A 22,754-nucleotide genomic window follows, 5' to 3' on the forward strand; every position below is an offset into this window, starting at 1 on the left:
TCCTCCACTGTCTCACTTGAAGACTTTTAAATTCCCAGCTTTAAATCCTATGATCCTAATTGGAAAGAAGTATGGAGGAGGCGCTGTCTTGAGATTGAAGTCTTGCAGATGCTATGAACAGTCCAAGGAAGAGGCTGGAGCCAGGATGCTGAGGGCTGGGGGGTGTGAAGCTGGAAGTGACAGCAGAAGCCCGGGCCAAGAGAGTCAGATAGCTAGGGGCAAAGGCTCAGCAAAGCGACCCCAAGAGGAGAACCAGGAGATTACTGGGTGTGAGTAACTTTTTTTATAGAGAACAACCAATAGGACTTTAACAAGGAGGGAATAACCAGCCTCATAGAACTAGAGGCAGAACCAATGATGATCCAGATCAGGCAAAGTGAAGATAAAGGAAACCTCATCAGATCCTGGAAAGAAATCTATAAAAAAACTCACAATGCTAGAAGAGGCAATTGTGACCATAAGATCACCAGAAAAACAGGGAAAGTTAAGAGTCCAAATGGATAATGGTTTTTTTTCGACTTTGTTGCTGTCTAGTTGTTTAGTTGTATCCAATATCAGTGACCCCATTTGGGTTTTTATTGGCAGAGATCCGGGATTGGTTTGCCATTTTCTCCTCCAGCTCATTTGACAGATGAGGAAACTGAGGCAAACTTGGTGAAGTGACTTGCCCACGATTTCACAGCTGGTGAGGATTAGAAATATTATTCAGGAAATATCATTAGAAGTATTATTCAGGAAAATGAGTTTTCCTGACTCCAGGCCTGGTGCTCTAATCGTTGTATCACCTAGCTGCCTAATTAGACAGATAAAAAGATAAGCAAATAAATAAATACATAAGGTAGCTGTGCAAAGAAGGGCTTACAATATACTTTTCTGTGTCATGGACCCCATTGGCAATCTGAGGAGGCCTAGGTACAGGCTCAGAATGTTTTTAAATTCATAAAATGCATATAATTACAAAGGAAATCAAATTATTTTGAAATATAATTATCAAAATACATAAAAAACAAGTTCACAAGCCACAGATTAAAAACCTCTGGAGATGCAGATGATTTTAAAGAGAATAGGGGAATTATTTTTTTAATCAGAGGTTTGTTTTCCCCTAATTGACTGTGAACTCCCTTATTAGACTGTGAGCTCCTTGAAAACAGGGAATGGTTTTTACCTTATTTTTAATAAGCATAGTAGGAACTTAATGAATACTTGTAGATTTTACTTATCTTTTTCCTCAGAAGGGCAAAAGCATAAAAGCCAGCATTGACATTTGTTTAAAAAAACAAACAAACAAAACACAACAACAACCACTACCATTAATCCAGCCCAAAGAGTATCTGACTCATGATTTAACCACACTGGAAATCATTTGAAGTATCTTTCCTTTTCCTATATAAAGGCTATTCTAATTAGCATGTGATTTCATAAAAAGAAGAATTGTCAATTGTCATTGCTTACAAAAGAAAAAGAAAGAAAGGGAAGGAAGGGATGGAAGAATGGAGAGAGGGAGGGAGGGAGGAGGGAGGGAGAGAGGAAGGAAGGAAGGAAGGAAGGAAGGAAGGGAGAGAGGGATGAAGGGAAGGAGGGAGGGAGGAGGGAGGAAAGGGGAAGCAAGGGAGGGAGGGGGTAGGGAAGGGGAAGGAAGGAAGGGAGGAAGGGGGAAGGAAGGAAGGAAGGAAAGAAGGAAGGAAAGGGAAGGGAGGGAGGGAGGGAAGAAGGGAAGGAGGAGGAAATAAAGGAAGGAGAGAAAAAAAAAGGGGGGACGACAATTACCTAAGGCCAGTTCAATACATATATACCTTTTCCCCTTCAGTACTTATTTTACTTGTCTTGAATTGAACTCTGACAAAGTTCAGTAAAATTCTGGCTAACTTGTTCCAACTTCCTAGAGACAACATGGAATCCCAATCTCCTCTCTGCAGAAGTAACCCAGAGAATGGTCCTCTGAAGTACTCCCTGAAGTAAGGAGCAGCAGGCTTGCCCCAGGAGAGCCACAGGATGAAATGCCTCTGAAATCCTCCCTTCCCAACTAGGCAAAGGTTAGGTCAAACCGGAGGGCTCTCCTCAGTGTCACAGAAAACTGAAAAATAACAATTCTAAACAGCAGATCCAGAGTCTGGGCTCAGGCATTTCTAACTTATAATACTTAGCAAATGTTACTAACAGTGATAATAACAATAACTGAGGTTAATGTATGGACCTGTAAAATCCAATTTTCTAGACATCCACTTACACTGATGTTATGTTCCCTGCCTTCCCAGATAGAATAGAAGCTCCTTGATAGCATTTCATAAATGCTTATGGTACTGAAATGCCTTGGCTTCGGGGATTATTTTTGCTAATCTGAGATGTAATAAGATTAAAAAAAATTGTTTATCATGCCCTACAAATTGATTTTAAAATAACTGATGTACTGCAAAAAAAAAAAAAAATGTGTCAGATGTAAGGATCTAAATTCAATATATACAACTTTGCAAAAATGGTGTAAATTTAAAAAACTCTTGTTAATCTCTGAGAAAGTTTCACTAAGTAGCAAGTAATAGTGATATAATTACAAACAGAAGCCAATGAAATTCAGGCCACAAATGATTTCTGTGAAATGAAGATTCACTTCACTCACAAATACTAAATATCCCCTCCAAATGATCATCAATTTGATCATAAAACTAGATTCCAGCCTTAAATAAAAGGAACACATCCTTTCTTGGGTACTAAACTCTTCATTAACTCTTTACCTATCTCTATATATAAAATGCGTGAAACATCCCTCTGCAAATGCAGAGCATTTTTTCTGGCTAGTCCCCAATACTCTCCGGCCTCTGTTCCCACAACTGACCTCTCTGATTTCCTTTAAAGCCAAACTAGAATCTCACTTTCTCCAGGAAGCCTTCCCTAATCCCTCTTAACTCCAGGGCCTACCCCCTCCCCCTTAATTATTTCCGATTTATCCCAGTTTGCTTTGTATATCTATCTTTGTATGTATACTGCTAGTCCCATAAAAAGGAATGTTCTTTTCCCCCTTTAGAATCTATAAAAATGAGCACAGTACCGGAACATAGCAGATTCTTAAGAAATACTGATTATTTGATATTGATTTGGCTTTCTTTCAATTTCCCTGAGGTTGGGAGACAGTTTGAGTATTTCTTCCAAAACAGAAAACTTTCAGCAACACTTAGGTAGATTTAATATCTTTCTCCAGTCAGGGCAGACTATGTAGATTGTCAGCTGCATAATGACAATGGAAACCTGCTCCCTCCAAAGGCCACTTTTGTCAATGATAAAAATGAATAATTCACATTTACACAGTGCTTTCCAATTCACAAAGCACTTTCCACACAAATATCCAGAGAAAAGGAGCAGTTTTACAAAAAAATACAAACAGATCTGAGGCTAAATAAATTGCCCAAAGTTGCCGATCCAGAAGGAGCCTTCCACCCCAGGTCGGGTGGCTCAAGCTCTTTCCCCCATACCCCATTCTGGAAACTCGAAAGCCAGAAAAGACTTTCCCTCCAAACGGGTGTCTAAAACAGGCACTTAACCTTTCCGTGCCTCAGTTTCCTACCCAAAAAAGTGAAAGCCGCTTCCCTCCAAGAGAATTAGAAATATGCATGACACTTTGCTGGTCCTTCAGCAGTAACTTCATGTAGGGCTTCCTAAAAATGCTCCTTTTCTACGGCCCCTCCCCAAGTCAGCTAGTAAGCTTTAATAGACCAAGGAGGAACTGGCTGGATATACCTTCCCCTTCATTACACAGGAGGAGCAGAGAAAAATGCTTCTGTTTAAATAGCTAGAGTCCTTAACTTTTAACAGATGTTGGCAAGCCTGAATCCACAATATACATAACAAAGGAAACTTCAAAGCCTCAGGCCTTTTAACACTGGGGACACAAAGAGAAATATTTTCTTGCATTACTGGGCACACAATTAGAACCGTTCCGTTTTTCAGTTAGGAGAGCTTTTTTCCGGTGATATTATGGATATGCATAGGAAGTCAATAATTCAAGGTGAATCCCATAGAACTAATCAAGGGCGGCAGGGGGAGAGAGAGGGAATGAAAGAAACATAGAATGCCTTCCTGGGCAGGAGAAACTGCTTTGGGGGGGTTTCTAACAAGATAAAAATGAGACACAAGGAGCCTTTTCACGAGTTAAATTTCCAGCGTCTATCCTAATAATAATAAATGAATTAAATGTAGCAACAATTTACTCCTCCTGATGGTGAAATCAGGTAAGAAGCACAGTCGTGGCTGATGCTGCCTGGAGACAGGATGGACTAGATAACTCTTTCTGGAGATCTTCTTCAAGCCCAAGATTTAGTCTATTTAGTTTCTGTTGCCCCCTCCCCACTCTCTACTCTTTCCTCCTCTCCCCGTCCCCTTCTCCTTCAGATGGGTCATAAACACTACACAGCTCACCAAGAAATGTTTATCGATCCTATAAAAGAACTGCCCCCACCCCGTCAGTTTCATGTTTATCACACACAGTAAACAAAACGGATTAGCTCAACATTAGACAATTCCCTCCTCCTGGGGCTCACACCACCAAAAAATCGCCCCCTAAGAATCCCCCCCCCAACCTCCCCGAGCGGCACAAAGGTAACTCGAGGTGGTCCCGGCCACCGGAGCCCACGGTCACCTCCGCCCGGGGACTCGGCAAGTGTGACACTCCGGAAAAGTCCCATCCTTAGCCTAGGGGATTCCTCAAGAATTCTCAATGAAAGTGTTCTTACACGTCTAATAGTTAGAGGCAGACACTGGGCAAGGCGGAAGGGAGCCCCTCTCCCGCGACACGTTCCAGCTGCCGGGGCTCTGGGACCCCCAAACGGTGTCCCCACTTCTCCTTCCCCTCCCCACCCCCCGCCCCAGATTCTCACTTGTGCGAGTAATGACCAGGAGGGGAGTGGGGGAAAGAAGCAGGACCAAGGAAAATGAAAAGGGGGGGACACAATCTTGGGGGTGGCGGCAGAGCCCTGGGAGGGAGAGCTCACAGGCGGGCACTGGGGGTGGGGAAGCAGCAGGGAAGAGGGCACAAAGTCAGGAGGGAAACCTGCCTTCAATTCTTTCTTTTAAGTGAGGAAGCAAAAGAAACGGCTCGGGGGAGGGGGCGGTGTGGGATGGGGGGCGCAATCATGCAATCCTTAGGGCCTCAAACTAGGAGGAAGACTGGGAGAAGGAAAGAAGAAAACCTTCCTCTTTGCTTACCCCCAATTCAAAAAAATAGGAAGGTGGGGGTGGGGGCTGATTAGAACCAGATGCACAGCCCCACCGGACCCCCGGGCTCTCAGCCCCGTCCCCGGCGGAAGGCCCCCCCCCCCTCCGGGGCTGCCCCCCGCCGGGCAGCGCCTCCCCAGTGCCCAGCACGGACCCCGGGCACCTCGGCGCTCCGGACGCCGGGCCTCGTGGCCCCGCCCCCGCCCCCAGGGGCGCCCGGCGGGGGGAGGGGGAGGCGCCGCTGCCCCCGGGGCCCCCGCCCCGACCGGCCCGTTACCTGCTCATCGAAGCGGTTCACCACGGCCTGGACCATTCCACGGCTTGGGCATCGGCCCTCGGGCCGGGGCTGGGGGAGGGAGTCCGGGCCTGGGCCCCCCGGCCCGGCGAACTGGGAGGGCGGGCCCTGGGGAGGGGCCCGGCGGGGCGGGGGCGTCGCCCTCCGGGGTGGGCCCGGCCGGCAGCCCGCGGGAGGGGCGGGGGGGGCTGGCGGGCAGGCGGGGAGGGGGAAGGGGAGGGGGGGAGCCCTCTGGGTCGCTCTCCCCACTAGCGCCGTCTCCCCTCAGCCATCCCAGCCCCAGACGCCGCCATGACACCCCACCGGAAGTGGGATCCTTTTCCACGGCCCGGGGAGAGAGAGAGAGAGAGAGAAAGCAAGAGCGAGCGACCGGAGAGGGGAGGGGGGAGCGGGGAGGAGGGGGGCGGAGCGGGGAGGGAGGCGGGGGGCGGAGGGGGGAGGGGACCCTGCCGCGCATGCGCCTGCGCCCGCCGGTTTCATTAATGAAAAAGCGAGCCCACCCGGGGGTGACGTCACCTCGCTCCCCAGGCCCCCGCCAGCGTGGGGCGCGCGCTCCGCTCGCTCCGCCCGCGGGTCCCACCTAGTCTGGGACCGCCGGGCTGGGCTTTCCGGCCGCCGGCCGAGCCGTGCGCTCGTGTCCCGGTCAACCTGCCGGCCGCCTTCCCGAGCCTCCTTCCACTTCCCCTCCGGGCGCGCATTCCTCCCAGATCCGAGTTAGATTAGAAACGGAGCGGCGGGGTCCGGGGGTCCTCCCCGCCGGGAGACCTGGCCCAGGGCGCTGGTCCCTGCCCCTCGGGCCCAGGGGCGCCGGTCTTCCCCCACCTCGGCCGGGGCGCGGTCTCCTCCCCCGGGCCCAGGGGCCCCCCCTCGGGCCCAGGGCGCGGCTCTCCCCGGGCCCAGGGCGGGCCCCCCACCTCGGGCTCAGGGGCGCCGGTCTCCTGTCCCTGGGCCAGGGGGCCGGTCTCCCCACCCGGCCCAGGGGCGGTCTCCCCCACTCGGGCCCAGGGGGCCGGTCCCCGCCCACCCGGGCCAGGGGCGCCGGTCTCCCACCTCGGGCCCAGGGGCGCCGGTCTCCCCACCTCGGGCCCAGGGGCGCCGGTCTCCCACCTCGGCCCAGGGGCGCCGGTCTCCCCCACCTCGGGCCCAGGGGCGCCGGCCCCCCAACCCGGGCCCAGGGCGCGGTCTCCCCCCACCTGGGCCCAGGGCGCGGTCTCCCCCCACCTCGGGCCCAGGGCGCCGGTCTCCCCCCCGGGGCCCAGGGCGCTGGCTTCCCCACCTCGGCCCAGGGCGCCGGTCTCCCCCCCCCGCCCCTCCGACCCTTCAGGCTCCCAGCTGGCAGGGGTTGGTCATTCTCTCTCCGCCCTGGTTGAGGTCCAAGAACACACTAGGCGCCTAATAGGCACTTTTAAGTGCCTAGCTGTTAATCTCAACCTGACCTTACTTCTGGCTGCCTGAGAGTCCCTTTACTTCGGATAATAAAACTTAATGCTTTGTCTATACCGAAGGACCTGGGAGTCAACTTAATCTTTTCCGTGTTAAAAATAATATATAATTTTTTTTTTAATTAAAAAATGTAGGGATGGGAAATTTGTGGGGAGGAGAAATGCCTTGAGATGCATAACATCGCCCTACAGGATCGTGGATTAGAGTTAGAGATCCCACCCCTTCATTCTGCAGAAGGGGAAACTGAGACACAGAACGGGATGTGCTGCCTGGGGTCACAAAACCATTTAGTAGCTGAAGCAGCGAGTGTGCCCAGATAGATGCCTAACGCTGAAGCCAGCAATCTTTGTAAAGCACGTTACAAACCTTAAGCCATTAAATATATATATATTTTTATTATCATTATTTATCTACTCCATCAGTCGTCCTCTCTGAAGCAAGAGCTAGCAAAATTAGGTGAGAGAATCTGGGGTCTCCCAATGCCTAGTTAAGAATGATACTGGACAAAAGACGAGAAGCTTCAGATTAATCGTTATAAAAAAAATAACTATTAAGAATCAAAATGTGTTGCAATATCTGCAAGCATTGGCAAATATATATGCATATATCTACGGCTATATTTATATATTTATACATATATATATATATATATATATATTTATAGGTGTCCCAAAAGTCTTAGTGCAGCTTAAAACTATTAAGTTTAAAATAATAGCTGTCGTTTATTTGCCACCTTGAGGTTTAAAAAAAAAAAAGCTTAATAAATATTTTATCTTCTCAATAACCCTGAGAGGCAAAAGTTATTGTTGTTCTCACTTTACAGCTGAGAACACTGAGGCAGACAGAGATTAAAATGATTTGTCCAGATTCCCATATACAGCCAGTAAGTTTCTAAGACATTTTGAACTCAGGTTTTCCTGATTCCAGGATCATCACTTTATCCCTGTCTTTCTTCTAGTCCAACATAACATGAGTTTTAGTCTTTTAGTGTCTCTGCCTCAATTCTCTCTTCCCCTTGAATTTACAAATATGCAATAGTCACCTTAGAAATATTAAAATTTTGATATTGGGAGAGAGGAAGGAGAAAATTCAAAACTTAAAAAAATTATGAATATTAAAAAATAATGTTTCAAAAAAATCATAAAATTAAAATGTATCATTTTATAACTTGCCTACCTCCTGTTACAAAGTACTCAGGAAACGGGTGAATTTTAGAGTTTTTTGGGGGGAGGGAATTCAGATCAGTGATTTCATGGGATGATGTAACCAACTTCATCAATGTTGTTGTTCAGTCGTGTACCTCTCTTCATGACTCTAATTGTGGTCTGGAGTGATTTGCCATTTCCTTCTCCAGCTCAATTGACAGATGAGGAAACTGAGGCAAATGGGGATTAAATGACTTGATCAGGTCACACAAGATGGTTAGTGTCTTAAGACCAGATTTGAAATCTATTTCCCTGACTCTAGGCCTGGAACTTTATCCATTTCACCACCTAGCTGCCCTAGCTCCATCAATGCAATCCAGCAACAGTCAGGTTGCATTTTATAATCTTAGGAATCCTCAGAAAGCACTGAGAGTATCATACAGCCTAAATGTGTTAGAATATGGTCTTGAACTCAGAAAATAAAATTTGTGAAATCAGCCTTCTTTCCTCTACGTGAGAACACATAATTGTCCAATGAACTCCTGTCATGGACCTGTGATTTCATAGATTTGGGTACCCTTCCCACCTGGGAAATATTGGAAATGCTTCCATGCCTTCAGTTCAACAAACATTTATCAAATACTATGTCTGAGGCAACCTGGCAGTGGAGAATCAGCCTCCCAATCAGTAAGACCTGGATTCCAGTGCTATCTTTACCACATCCTGGCTGGTGCTCTCTCTAGTCTGCTCTCCCATCTACATTGGTGGTTGAGTCTCTCACCAAGGAAATCTACATCAAAAGGGAATGGCTAAGTGGTAGGTAGAGCCCAGGTATGGAGTTAGGAGGACTTGAATTCAAATTTGACCTCAGCTGGGTGACCCTGAACAAATCACTTAACCCCAATTGCCTTCAGGAGAAAAAAAGAAAAGAGAAAAATCTACGTTTTAAAATGCCGGACATTTTGCTAGGTGTTGGGATGAAAATAATAATTAAAAAAAAATTCATCTCTAGCCTTACAGCACCAGTGCAAATAAGTAAACACAAGAGCTATATACTAAAGAATTCCAGGGGAAAAGAAAGATTAACAGCCAAGGCATGCTGGAAGGCTTTTCTCAGGCTTCTTACAGGGAGCTAAGAATTCTAGGAGGGAGAGATGAGCAGGGATGGTTACCTTGCCAAAGGGCATGGTGTTAGAGAAGCTAAGCTTCCTAGCCTATATAATTCTTGTCTATGTTCCAGCAATCTTCTGCTGAATACCCATCTATCACCCTGGAACCCTTCCCTTGGTTCTTTGAGTACCCCTGTTCTTACTCTGGCTATCCATCTCTTATTCTCAACTATACTTTTCCAGTCATTGATATCCCAATTATGTCTTTTTTTTTGGAAACTTCTCGTGCTTGTCATCATTAGTACAACCCTTCATGTGTATCTCTTTTGTCCTCTGGTTCACATACAATTGTGAATCCTCAGAGATAATGGTGATTCATGATTCACGGCCATTTAACACCACTTAGAGAATATTGGGTGTATTATATCCTCTCTTCTTAGAGAAAAGAAGATTTTATGGCAGCAAGCAGTTTGGGATGCTACAGAGCTTCTCCAGTTTAATCCAGGTCCTCTAGCTTCTCACTCTTGAGGACAGCTTTACATGCAGTGTCTATCAGGCACTAAGTGTCTATTAAGTGCCTTCTGTATGCAGAGTCTTATGCTAAATGCTGGAGATACAAAGAAGGGGAATCAGATGAGAGAGAGAGAGAGATTGAAAAGAAAAAGAAAGATGAATAAATAGTTGGAAAGAGGGATGCAGAGAAAGGAGAGAGGAAGGAAAGAAGGAAGGAAGGAAGGAAGGAAGGAAGGAAGGAAGGAAGGAAGGAAGGAAGGAAGGAAGGAAAGGAGGGAGGGAAGGAAGAAGGGAGGGAAAGAGGAAGGAACAGAAGAAGGGAGGAAGGAAGGGAGGGAGAGAGGAAAGAAGAGAAGAAGGGAGGGAGGAAGGGAGGGAGGGAGGGAGGGAGGAAGGAGGGAAGGAGGGAGGGAGGGAAGGAGGGAAGGAAGGAGGGAGGAGGGAGGAAGGGAGGAAGGAAAAGAAGAAGGGAGGGAGGAAGGAGGAAGGAAAAGAAGAAGGGAGGGAGGAAGGGAGGAAGGGAGGAGGGAGGGAAGGAGGGAGGGAGGGAAGGAGGGAAGGAAGGAGGAAGAAGGGAGGGAGGGAGGAAGGAAAGAAGAAGGGAGGGAGAAAGGGAGGAAGGGAGGGAGGGAGGGAGGAAGGGAGGGAAGGAGGGAGGGAGGGAAGGAGGGAAGGAAGGAGGAAGAAGGGAGGGAGGGAGGGAGGGAGAAGAAAGAAAGGTACATAGGATAAGATAGTTGAAAAGAGAAAGAAAGAAAGATGGATAGGGAGATAAGGGATACAGACAAGGAATGAAAGAAAGATGAATAGATAGTTGGAAAGAAGGATACAAAAAAAGATGGAATAGTTAGAAAGAGAAAGAAAAAAGATGGATAGAGAGATAAGATAGAAAAACAGATATAGAAAAAGATAGATGGACAGATAGATAAGATAGTTGGAAAGAGAAAGAAAGATGGATAAGATATTCAGAGAGGGATACAAAGAGAGAGAGAAAAAAGAGAGAAATGGATTGGTAATTGGAAAGAGATAGACAGGTGGATAAATAATATAGAAAGAGAGATACAGAGAAAGAGATAGAGTAGGCAAATAATAAATGAATGGATATGTAGATGATGGCTTAAAGACAAAGAAAAATAGATGATAAAATGGTTGAAGAAAGACAGGTGGATAGATAAGAGTTGAAAGAGAGATACAGAGAAAGAGATAGAGAAGGTAAATGATAAATGAATAAATATGTAGAGAATGAATAAAGACAGGTAGATGATAGATAAGATAGTTGGAGAAAAAGAGATAAAGAGGAAGCAATAGATATACAATGGATAAATAGAAAAGGTTGTTAGAGACTCAGAAAAAGGAATACATATATACATACAATTACTGCAATATAGGATGTGAAAAGGTAAATTTTTTAAATCTTTACCATTAATATGGAACCTTCTGTGCTTCCATGATTCTGATGGACACTCTACCTGAGCTTATATCTTGTTTTATTACAGAATATCTAGAATGGAAGCAGTAGAAGGACCTTAAAGATGATCTGGGCCCTTTCTCCCTTTAATAGATGAGAAAACTAAGACCAGGAGATATGCAGGGAATTTTCCAGGATCAGAGTCCCCACCCTTACCCTTGTCTTCTGACTCAAAGTTCAGGGCCCTGCCTTCATGTGCAGAGCATTATGCAAGGTGCTAAGGAAGAAACAAAATGTAAATAAGCTGGAGTCCCTCATTGAATAGAGTTACCTCCATAGTAACATCTGTCATAAAATAATGTGTGATTTTAACATACACGTAGCAGGAAAGAAAGAAAAAGAAAAAGAAAAAGAAAGAAAGAAAGAAAGAAAGAAAGAAAGAAAGAAAGAAAGAAAGAAAGAAAGAAAGAAAGAAAGAAAGAAAGAAAGAAAGAAAGAAAGAAAGAAAGAAAGAAAGAAAGGAGGGACAGAGAGAGGGGAAGGAAAGAAAAGAAAAACAGAACTTTGAAGTTTGCATTTTGTTCAACTGAGTCAAAAACTTTTTTTTAAATCAATAATAACAAAATACAATAGATCATATCTTCTCTACTCTGTTCTGATTATGAACCATGTGGTCTGCTGTAGAGAAGCATCCTACTCCTTTGTCCTGCTTGAATCATGGATGCCCTCAAGGTACACATATGTTATTTTCATTAAAAAAATTTTTATAGAAGAAAAAGGGGATGTGTATCAGCCATTATTTACATCTGCTTTGTAGATTTTTTTTTTTTTTTTTTGGTAAAAATATCATCTGTGATCTTTTCCATTCTTTGAGAATGCATTCATTCATTAAAAAAAAAAAAAAAAAAAAAAAAAGACATCAAGTTCCTGATGCAGCTAGAATTCGGATTCAGAATTTAGATAAGACATCATCTCTGTATCTAAAGTCTTAAGCTCTAAGGAAGTTTTCTCTTTTTGAGTTCAAATCTAGCCATAGCTTGAAAATCCATCCCTGACTTTAAAACACCATAGCTTTTCAATTGCATCCAAGAACCCTTTCTCATGTCATTTTTTAAAATTATCATGGCCTTTTCCTTATGAAGTACAATAGGCACTGAGGTGGCCAAGTCCAAAGAGAATTCCATTCTGATGCTCTTGCCAAGCTATGCTTACTATATTCACCTCTTAGGAGTCCAGGAAATAACTTTAAGGGAGTGAAGTATCTGTTCTGTACCATAATTCATTCACGCATCCAGTGGTCTCCCCATAGGAGCCAATGATTAGCAGCCAGTTCCATTCAACTGATTTAAATCCATTTAAATGATTTAAAATCACTTAGCACTAACAAAGGGATATTTACTTCAAAGAACAAAATATACCAGTGTTTTAGGGTATACTCTTCCCTATGCTCTTATGATCTCTGAGGAGGAAGCTCAAAGCTTTGCTCAATTCCTCCATAACATGGGTCACACTAATTTCACATCCAAAATAGACATTGCTATCATACAAGTCCTCCTTTTTTTGCTGGTCTGAGTTCAGAAGATTGCTCCCAACCCTCCTTCTCTCCTGCACTACTGAAGCTGGGTTGTCTGCAATGAACATCTAGAAACCTAGACTCTGGGGTACCAGAGTCCCCTCATGATGAGCTTTCAGACTTACTGAGTTGTGAGGTTTCACTCGCTAGAAGAGGGGCCAGCAAATTACTGCCTGAGGGCCAAATCTGGCAAGCCACCTGTTTTTTTCTATCCCCAGCTAAGAATGTTGTTGGCTTGTTTTTGTGTTTTTTTTTTAACTTCTTTAAATACATTAAAGCCTTATTTTAAAAATACAAAAACCATACTTAACTTGAGAACTATATAAAGACAGAGTACAGGTTGCATATGATTCTAGAAAGGACCAAGTTCTGGTGCCTTTTTGGGGGGCCCCTGGACCCCAGAATGGGAGAACTCTCTAAAGCTTTTCCTCTTACTCTCTGGTCACTCCCTAAGCATCATAACCAAAAAAAAAAAAGGTACTCTGGGGGTAACTAAGGCAAGAAGGAAGTCCCTGACAGGTCTTTTCAACTGCTTCCAAAGCCAGTTCAAGAAGGACCCCATCCCATCCCCAATTCTACCCCACCATGGAATTAGGGAACCTGAACCAGTTACATATGACATCACATTCATCCTGGAAACAAGCTCTTCACATCCACCACATGGAGAGATTACGTGAGCTTGTGTACGCACCAGACCCCAGTTACTAATTTAAAAAAAAAAAAAACTTTATCACTATCAAACACTGGCAGATTCGGATTGTTTTGAATCTGGTTTTATTCTTCCTCTGGTTTCATCAACAAACGTTCTCAGACTGATCCTGACCTCATTCAAGTTCTTGCCAGACCATTTTAAATGCTTTTTTCACTGCTCTGTGTGTGTTTCTCTGTGTGTGATGCAATACTGCTAGTTTTTCCATAGTCTTCCCCCATAATTTTTTGCAAATGAGTAAGTCAGGTGTGTGCGTGGCTTACACAGTAAATATTTGTTAGACGAGGTAGTTTCTTGGCTCCTTGGTCCGACTGTTGTGATGACTACTTGCTGTTGATTACGTTTTCCTATGAAGTGAGAAGAATCAGATGCCTCATTGTTCAAAGTCTGCACTTTCATATCTTTTATGGAGATATTTTGCATAATTGCACTTGGGGGCTGGAGGTGGAGAGGAAGTGAGAGAATCTGGAACTCAAAGTTTTAAAAACAAATGTGAAAATTTTATTTTATATGTAACTGGAGAAAATAAAAATGTTGAAAAAAAATTGGATGCTCAATTATTTCATAAATTATCCCTCTTCTTTATTCTTTCTTTTATATTGGGTGCCTAGTTTGATCTTTGGTCTTATCAATCTATAGTGATTATTATAGATGTCACAAAGGACAAATCATGATGTAACCTACTTTGTATAGGTCAGATTAATACTTCAAGCTAATATACAGGTAAGGTCCCTACTAGTAAGTTCTGATTAAATCAGAAGCAGCATATTAATGAAGTATTGGTGGAGATATGAATTGGTCCAGCCATTTTGGAAAGCAATTTGAAACTATGGTCAAATGGTAGTTAAACTGTGTGTGTGTGTGTGTGTGTGTGTGTGTGTGTGTATGTGTGTGTCCTTTATCCTGGAATTATAATCTTTGTTGATAGTTAAAAGAATTGGAAACTAAAAGTTGCCAGTCAATTGGGGAATGACTTAACAAACTGGAGTGCATGAATACAATTTAATGTTATTATGTGGTAAGAAATGATAAAAGGGATGATTTCAGAGAAATCTGGGAAGATTTGCATGAACCACTGCAGAATAAAGTGAGCAGAACTGGGAGAACCATTCAAATAATAAGTTTTACTGTACAGACAAATAACCCCCAAGACTCAGTTTCTACAATCTACAATGACCAAACACAATTCAAAAGGAATAATGATGAAACCTGTTACTCACCTATGGACAGAGAGGTAATAAACTTAAAGTGCAGAAAGAAACATATTGTTTGGACATGAGCAAGACAAAAATTTGTTTTGCTTGACTGTACATATTTATTACAAGGGTTTTTGTCCTTTTTTCAGTTTTAGAAAGAGAAAAAGAAAAGGTTTTACATTTTACAATGATTTCTATGAAAGACTTCTCATAGTTGTATTTAAGAAAATTCCTCTATGTCTCTTCCTAATTTAATGTTCAGATTTTGTGCTTATTTTAAATGGAATTTCTTTTTTTACCTTACCCTCTTAGCTCTTAATAATATAGGGAAATGTTCCTAATTTTTGAGGATTTAATTTGGATCCAAAATATTCTTTTCTCTGTGACCCCAACACTATTCCAATGTCTAGTATGTAGTAAGCACTTAATAATTACTTGCCAAATTCAATTTAATTATCTGACTACTTTATTAAAAGTATTGTTTCAGTTAAATTACAGGCATATCTTGGAGATATTGCCAATTTGGTTCCAGATCACTGAAATAAGGTAAATATCACAGTAAAGAGAGTGACATATTTTTTTTGGTTTCCCAGTGAATATAAAAGTTATATTTATACTATAATGTAGTCGATTAAAGGTGTGATAGTATTATGCTAAAAAATGAACATACCTTAATTAAAAATTATTGCTAAAAAGTGCTAATCATCATCTGAACCTTCAGTGAGTTATATTTATTTATTTTGCTGGTGAAGGATCTTGTCTGATTTTAATGACTACTGAATGAGCAGGGTGGTGGTTGCTGAAGGTTAGGGTAACTCTGCTAACTTCTTAAAATAAGACAACAATGAGGTTTACCCCAGTGATTGACTCTCCCTTTCACTTGAACACTTAGAGGTCATTGTAGGGCTGTTAATTGGCCTAATTTCAATATTGTTGTGTCAAAAGGAATAGAGAAGCTTGAGGAGAGGAAGAAAGACTGAATAATAGCAAGTTGGTAGAGCAGTCAGAACACACACATTTATCAATTAACTTCAGTTTTTTATATGGGCAGTTCCTGGCACCTCAAAACAATTACAATAATATCAAAGATTACAGTAATCACAGATCACCACACCAAATAAAAAAAAAGTTTAAAGTATTGCAATAATTATCAAAATGTAAAACAGAGACACAATGTGAGTACACGTTGTTAGAAAGATGGTACTTTTAGATTTCCTCAATGCTGGGTTACCATAAATCTTCAATTTGTAAAAAAATAAAAAAAAAAAAAAAAGCAGTGTTGGTGAAGAACAATAAAGCAATAATGCAATAAGACAAATAATTTTGTTTCCTCTTTCATATGCTCATTCTTTAATTTCTTTTTCACATGTTCTCTATTGCTATAAATGACATTTCTAATGCTACATAACTCAAAATCTTTTTAATGTAAATAAGTGCTACTTTTTTCATTTTTTTCTTTATTGATAAAATATTTGTGTCATTTTGTTATGTATAAGATTATGTCAGTAATTCTGAAAATGTTGAACCATTCTGAATTCTCAATAAAAATATAATAGTCACCATGAGTAATATTTTAGAATTAAATATGTATGGCTTTTTTGGAAATATTTTATTAAAAATTTTTGTACAGTATTCATCAAGGATTTTGGATTAAATTTCTCTCTGTTTCTTCCCTCCCTAGTTTGGTTATCAGGACTGGACTACATTTGTCTCATAGCAAGTGTTTGGTAACATGCCTTCTTTTTCAATGTTTGAGAATAGTTTAAACAAAATAAATATTTTAACTTAAAAGTTTAATAGAAATTTCTTACATAACCGTATAGACTAGGACTTCTTTTTATTTTATGAATTCATCTATGTTTTACTCTATTTTCCTCCATGATTAGATTAACTAGATACTCAATATTTATTATTTTATTAATTTGAGTATTTTATAAACAATTTTTCATTTCATTTGTTTCCAATTTTGTTGTCATATGATTGGAAATATTTTTGACAACATTATTTCTTCTCTTCCATTGTGAATTCTTCTTTCTCAAATTTTTTATCTTGGCCATTTGGATTGTCTCCTTTTTTCATCAAATTAACAAATGCCAATGTATTTATCTTTGTTTTGTTACAAGTTTAAACATTTGTTTTTTATTTTATTTATCTCTCCTTTGATTTACATCATTTTCATTCTTGTTTTGAGTTGTATTAAGTTTTATATTTTTAATTGTTTGATCATTTCTCCTGTAAGTATATGCTCTGAGATATAAATTTTCTTCTAAAAGTTCATTTGTTTGTTTGTTTTTATAATAGCTTTTTATGTTTTCAAAATACATGCAAAGATAGTTTTCAACATTCACCCTTGCAAAACTTGTGTTCCAAATCCCACCTACTTCCCCTCTCCACTAAATAGCAAGTAATCCAATATAGATTAAACATGTACAATTCTTCTAAACATAATTTCTCATTTCACTTTTTTTCTTTTTTTTCTCTTGTGGTTTTTTCTTTTAGTTCTGATTTTTTTTCTCTCCAACATGAATCATATAGAAATATGTAAAAAAATGAATGTACATATACACTAAAAAAAGTTTTACATGTAACTGGGGGAAATAAAAATTATAAAATAAAATAGTGTAATTGGGAAATATTTAATAAAATGTAGTAAAACATAAAAAATATATTTCCACATTTATCATGCTACACAAGAAAAATCAAATCACAAAGGGAAAAAAAATGAGAGCAAGCAAAGAACAACAACAAAGGTGAAAATACTATATTGGGATCTACATTCAGTTCCCATAGTCCTCTCTCTGGACGCAGATGGAACTCTCCATCACAAGTCTATTGGAATTGGCCTGAATCACCTCATTGTAGAAAAGAGCCAAGACCACCACAGTTGATTATCACATAATCTTGTTGCTGTGTATAGTATTCTTTTGGTTCCACTCACTTCACTTAGCATCAGTTCATGTAAATCTCTCTAGGTCTTTCTAAAATCATCCTGCTCATCTTTTCTTATAGAACAATGATATTCCATTACATTCATATACCATAACTCATTTAGCCATTTCCCAGCAGATGGCCATCCATTCAGTTTCCACTTGCTCGCCACTACAAAAAGGGCTTCTACAAACATTTTTGCACATGGGTCCTTTTCCTTTTTTAATAGCAGTCTATAGCCTTTGATATGCTAACTCATCATTACAATTTTCTTTAATTACTTACATTTATAGTTTTTGCTATTTGACCTATTTATTGCCTAAGATTTAATTGAGTGTACATTTAGGTCTGGATTTTATTTGTAATACTATTGTTGACTGAATTTTTTTTATTTTGTTATGATTTGTAAAGGACAAATTTAGTATTTCTGTCTCTCTGCATTTATGTAATTAGCTCTTTATTCCTATACTTGATTGATTTTAGTAAAAATCTTTGTAACATTAAAAAATTAGTATATTCTTTAATATTCCAATTTTCTCATCTCCAAGGAGATATTAAATCAAATTTTCCCAATATTCTGTGCAAATCCATAAATTTTTTTCCTACTTAGCATTCTTTAATATTTGTCAGGTCCTAAAAGAATAATTCTGATATCACCTGCAATTTCCTTAAGTTCTAGGTTTGATTTACATTTCAATTAGGTTTTCCTTCAACCATTTTGATGATGTGTTATTTATGCATATGTATTCAATATTGACATAGTTTCATTATCTACGGTGCTTTTTAATATAATTTAGTTTTTCATTCTGTCTTGACAATATTGATTTTTACTTTGCATCTTTTTTATATTCAGCTGAAACATGATAAATTTTATTTTAGCTTCTCATTTTAACCCTATATGTGTCTTGTAATTTAATAGTCTCTTGTGGGTATTTGTCTTGTTCTGCTTTTTAATCCACTTGTCAATTTACTTCTATTTATGTGTGAGTGTAACCCATTAACATCCAAGGTGGTAATTATTATTTATCTTTTGTTCCATCAAATGCTACTATATTGATTCTTTTAAAAAGAAGCAACACTCGTCCAATAAACTTTGAATGGAAAATGACATTCATATCCAGAGAAAGAACTACGGAGACTGAATGCAGATAGAAGCATACTATTATCATCTATTTGTTTTGTTCTGTTTTCTTTCTCATGGTTTTTCTCTTTTGCTCTGATTTTTTTCCCCAACATGAATCATATGGAAATATGTTTTAAAAATTGTACATATATAACCTATATCAGATTGCTTGATGTCTTGGAGAGGAGGGAGGTAAGAGAGGAAGGGAGAAAAAAATTGGAACTCAAGATCTCACAAAAATGGATGGTGAAAACCATCTTTGCATGTAATTAGAAAAATAATATATAATATATATATAACAAAAAATTTTAAATGGTTTTTACATGTAATTGGAGAAAAATAAAAGATTTTTGAAAATGAAAAGAGGAAATCAGCATTGGGTATCTATACCTTTATCCTGCTTGAACTAATCTGAGCCCAGTTTTACTTCCCAGTGACCTCTATTTCATACTTTTCCAGTCATCACTGCCTCTGTAATCCCTACTTTCTAGTTCCTCTTAAATATATTGCCTTTGGCCAATAGAATGTAAGCTCCTAAGGACTAGCATTGTCTTGCTTGCTTGCATTTTTAACACTTAGGACAGTGCCAAGCACATAGTAAGCACTTAATATGTACCATCATCTATCTATCTGTCTATCTATTTTCCATTGCCATACTGGTCCCTACTTCCTAGCATAAAGGAAGGGTATGACAAAAGATAACAAACATTTATTAAGTGTCTACCATGTGCTAGGCATTGAGCTACATACTTTACAAATATTACTTCGCTTGCGCTCAATCCATGCTATTGGATCTAATCCTTTGGTGGATGAATAGGATACAGAAATCATCCCTAGGCATCTTGATCTATGTAAGTAAATTAGATTCCTACTAATGATACTTTTTTTTCCCATACTTCCTTTGTTTAGATCAGAGTCAACAAGCTTTAAACTGCATATCCAATCTTTTTGCTAATATTGATCTGTGGTGGTGCCTCAATTCCAAAAAAGACTAAATACTAAATATTACTTCTCTCTGTTCACCTTTAATGGGATGATTCTTAATATTATTCTTTAGTTGTTTTCTCTTTTTTTCCCCAGTCATTTATAAATCAGGTAGGATCTGCTTTTTTAAAATTATTGCTTCTTTTATATTCTTACTCTCTTCACTAACTTCAGAGACTAACCCTTGTATCAAAATTATTTTTTAGATGATTGTTGGAGGGGATGTGGGAAAACTGGGACATTGATTCATTGTTGGTGGAGTTGTGAACGAATCCAACCATTTTGGAGAGTAGTTTGGATCTATGCTCAAAAAGTTATCAAACTGTGCATACCCTTTGATCCAGCAGTGTTACTACTGGGATTATATCCCAAAGAGATTATAAAGAAGGGAAAGGGACCTGTATGTGCACGAATGTTTGTGGCAGCCCTTTTTGTAGTGGCTAGAAACTGGAAACTGAATGGATGTCCATCAGTTGGAGAATGGCTGAATAAATTGTGGTATATGAAAATTATGGAATATTACTGTTCTGTAAGAAATGACCAACAGGATGATTTCAGAAAGGCCTGGAGAGACTTACACGAACTGATGCTGAGTGAAATGAGCAGGACCAGGAGATCATTATATCTTCAACAACAATACTAGATGATGACCAGTTCTGATGGATCAGGCCATCCTCAGCAACGAGATCAACCAAATCATTTCTAATGGAGCAGTAATGAACTGAACTAGCTATACCCAGAAAAAGAACTCTGGGAGATGACTAAAAACCATTACATTGAATTCCCAATGCCTATATTTATGCACACATGCATTTTTGATTTCCTTCACAAGCTAATTGTACAATAATTCAGAGTCTGATTCTTTTTGTACAGCAAAATAATGTTTTGGTCATGTATACTTATTGTGTATCTAAGTTATATTTTAATATATTTAACATCTACTGGTCATCCTGCCATTTAGGGAGGGTGGGGGGTAAGAGGTGAAAAATTGGAACAAGAGGTTTGGCAATTGTTAATGCTGTAAAGTTACCCATGTATATATCCTGTAAATAAAAGGCTATTAAATAAAATTTTTAAAAAAATTATTTTTTAAATTCCTTTTAAAAATCAGTTCCCAATACTAATCAATACATCAGTGATATCTGAACACATATACAACATCCCATAAGCATAGTGCCCCATTTCTGCAACTAGAGGACCATTTACTCAATTCTTCTCCAGAACCAACATTAGCAATTATAATTATACATTTTAAAATTTTTATTTCTCTGTTTATTTTGTTATAGCAGTTGTGTATATTATGCTCCTGGGTATTTTTGCATTTATTTTCATTGTTTCTTATAGTACAGAAATACTTCCAGTTCATTTCTATATCACAGTTTGGTCATTCAACAATTCTTTGTTACCTCAAAAAGAACTGTTACGAAGATTTTGACCTCCGTGAAATAAGTGCCTGGCAACCGGATCTGTGGGTCAAAGTATATGGCTATTTTGTTTACTCTTTTTTTTAAAGGAACTTTTAAATTGCTTACCAGAATGATTGAACCGTAGAACTTTTAAGAAAAAAAAAAAGTCTTTTCTCCTTTTTGAGCAAAGTGAACTGATGAGTCATCACTTGGCTTCATGCAATATAGATCTAACTTTATTAATATCTTTTATCTACTTAATTTTTAGTTCAAAAAGCCTGCTAATTTCTAATTTCCTTAAGACAAATGATTAGACAATTAAAATTTGGTTAAAAGTTCATCTTTATATTTGAATATGAAAGTTTCACAGAATGTTTTCCTTGAACATAAGCCATTTTCCTTGCCTTTTATCTATGTAACTTCCAGAGTTTCCTTTCATTTCTTGTTGATGCTGAGTAATCATGGTTGACTCAAACTGATATCCTATGATAAGTGAAGTCTTTTTTCCTGGCAGCTTGTAAAACCCTCACTTTGAGCCAGAAGTTTTGGAGCTAAATTTCAAGATGAGATAAATGGAGGGCCCTTTTTGATGTTTCCCCATGGATTCTATCAATGTCTACTTTACCTTCTAATCCTAACATTTCTCCATAATTTTTGTATAATTTTCTGAAACATATTGTTCAAAATCTGTTTCATTCTATTTTTCTGTGAGATCATTAATTATAATTATCTCACCAATTACTGTCCTCCAGGCCAATTGTTTTATAGAAATCTTGAGTATTCTCCCAACTGTCTTTTTTTCTTTTTACTTTGAACAACATTTCTTATCACACCTCTAATCTGCCATTCTTTTCAGATTTTCTGCTGTTAAGATTTTCTATCTTCTCTTCTACAATACATATGCTTGTCCTTTCCAATTTTCCTATTACAGCTCAAATCTACTTCCTTACATATTGTCTTAATTTTTAAATTAAGCTCCTTGATAGCTTTGGAAATTTGTAAAGACTTCATTCTCATTGCTGAAGTTCTAGTGATCAGTACTATTAATATCTTACTTCTAGAGTTGCTCCTCTATTTCCTTTATCATAAGTCTTACTTCTACTAGAATTTTTTTTAACATTTTTGTCCCTCTGTTGACTTTTCTCTGAAGCTTCTCATGTATTTCTTTCTTTTTTCTTTCTTCTCTGTCAATTTTTTGTTATTTTTTAATCTTGACACATTTCTTGCTGTTTTGAGGGAACTGAGGGAGGGGAAGAGCGAGTTTAAGATGCAATCTCACTCAGCCATTTTGCCACATACACATCCTCATATTTTTGAAGGCTCAGATAACTTAGTCATCAGCATGATCTGTCCTGATGAGGAACTACATCTCTTGATTATATATAACTGACCGCTTCCTTTTATAATAGCTTATTTGCTGTTCCTCAAAGTTGGTATTCCATCACCTGACTTCATTTCTTTCCACTGATTATTCATGTATAACTAATGGTTTCTCTCAGCATTTCATCTTCTTTGTTTCTTTTGAGAATGAACTTAAGTATCATGTTCTGCAGCAGACTCTTCCAGGTTCCTCTAGATATTAGTGCTTTTCCATATAAATTTAATTTTTATCTGCTTTCAGGCCAGAGCTCCTCTCATTCCTGGCACTAATCCTTAGTCTCTGGACTTTTCCAGCTCCCTAACAGTAGCTTTGCCTCTGCATAGGAATCCTTCTTTCCCT

General features: G+C 39.6%; 1 protein-coding gene across 18 annotated transcripts in view; it reads right to left on the reverse strand.

Annotated features, from left to right (window-relative positions):
- The window catches only part of NF1 (neurofibromin 1), a 230,363-nt gene extending 224,834 nt beyond the window's left edge, over positions 1 to 5,529 (reverse strand). For 17 of the 18 annotated variants that reach the window (XM_031967647.1, XM_031967653.1, XM_031967645.1 and 14 more), the window contains exon 1: positions 5,480 to 5,523. In XM_031967647.1, the coding sequence (XP_031823507.1) occupies positions 5,480 to 5,515 (36 nt within the window). In that variant the 5' untranslated portion in view covers positions 5,516 to 5,523. Of the gene's footprint in view, positions 1 to 5,479 lie in introns of all 18 variants that reach the window. The other variant, XM_031967656.1, reaches the window with a different exon arrangement.
- Between the last annotated feature and the right edge of the window lie 17,225 nt (positions 5,530 to 22,754).

The sequence above is a fragment of the Sarcophilus harrisii genome, chromosome 4, assembly GCF_902635505.1.
Source record: "Sarcophilus harrisii chromosome 4, mSarHar1.11, whole genome shotgun sequence".
Lineage (NCBI taxonomy): Eukaryota > Metazoa > Chordata > Mammalia > Dasyuromorphia > Dasyuridae > Sarcophilus > Sarcophilus harrisii.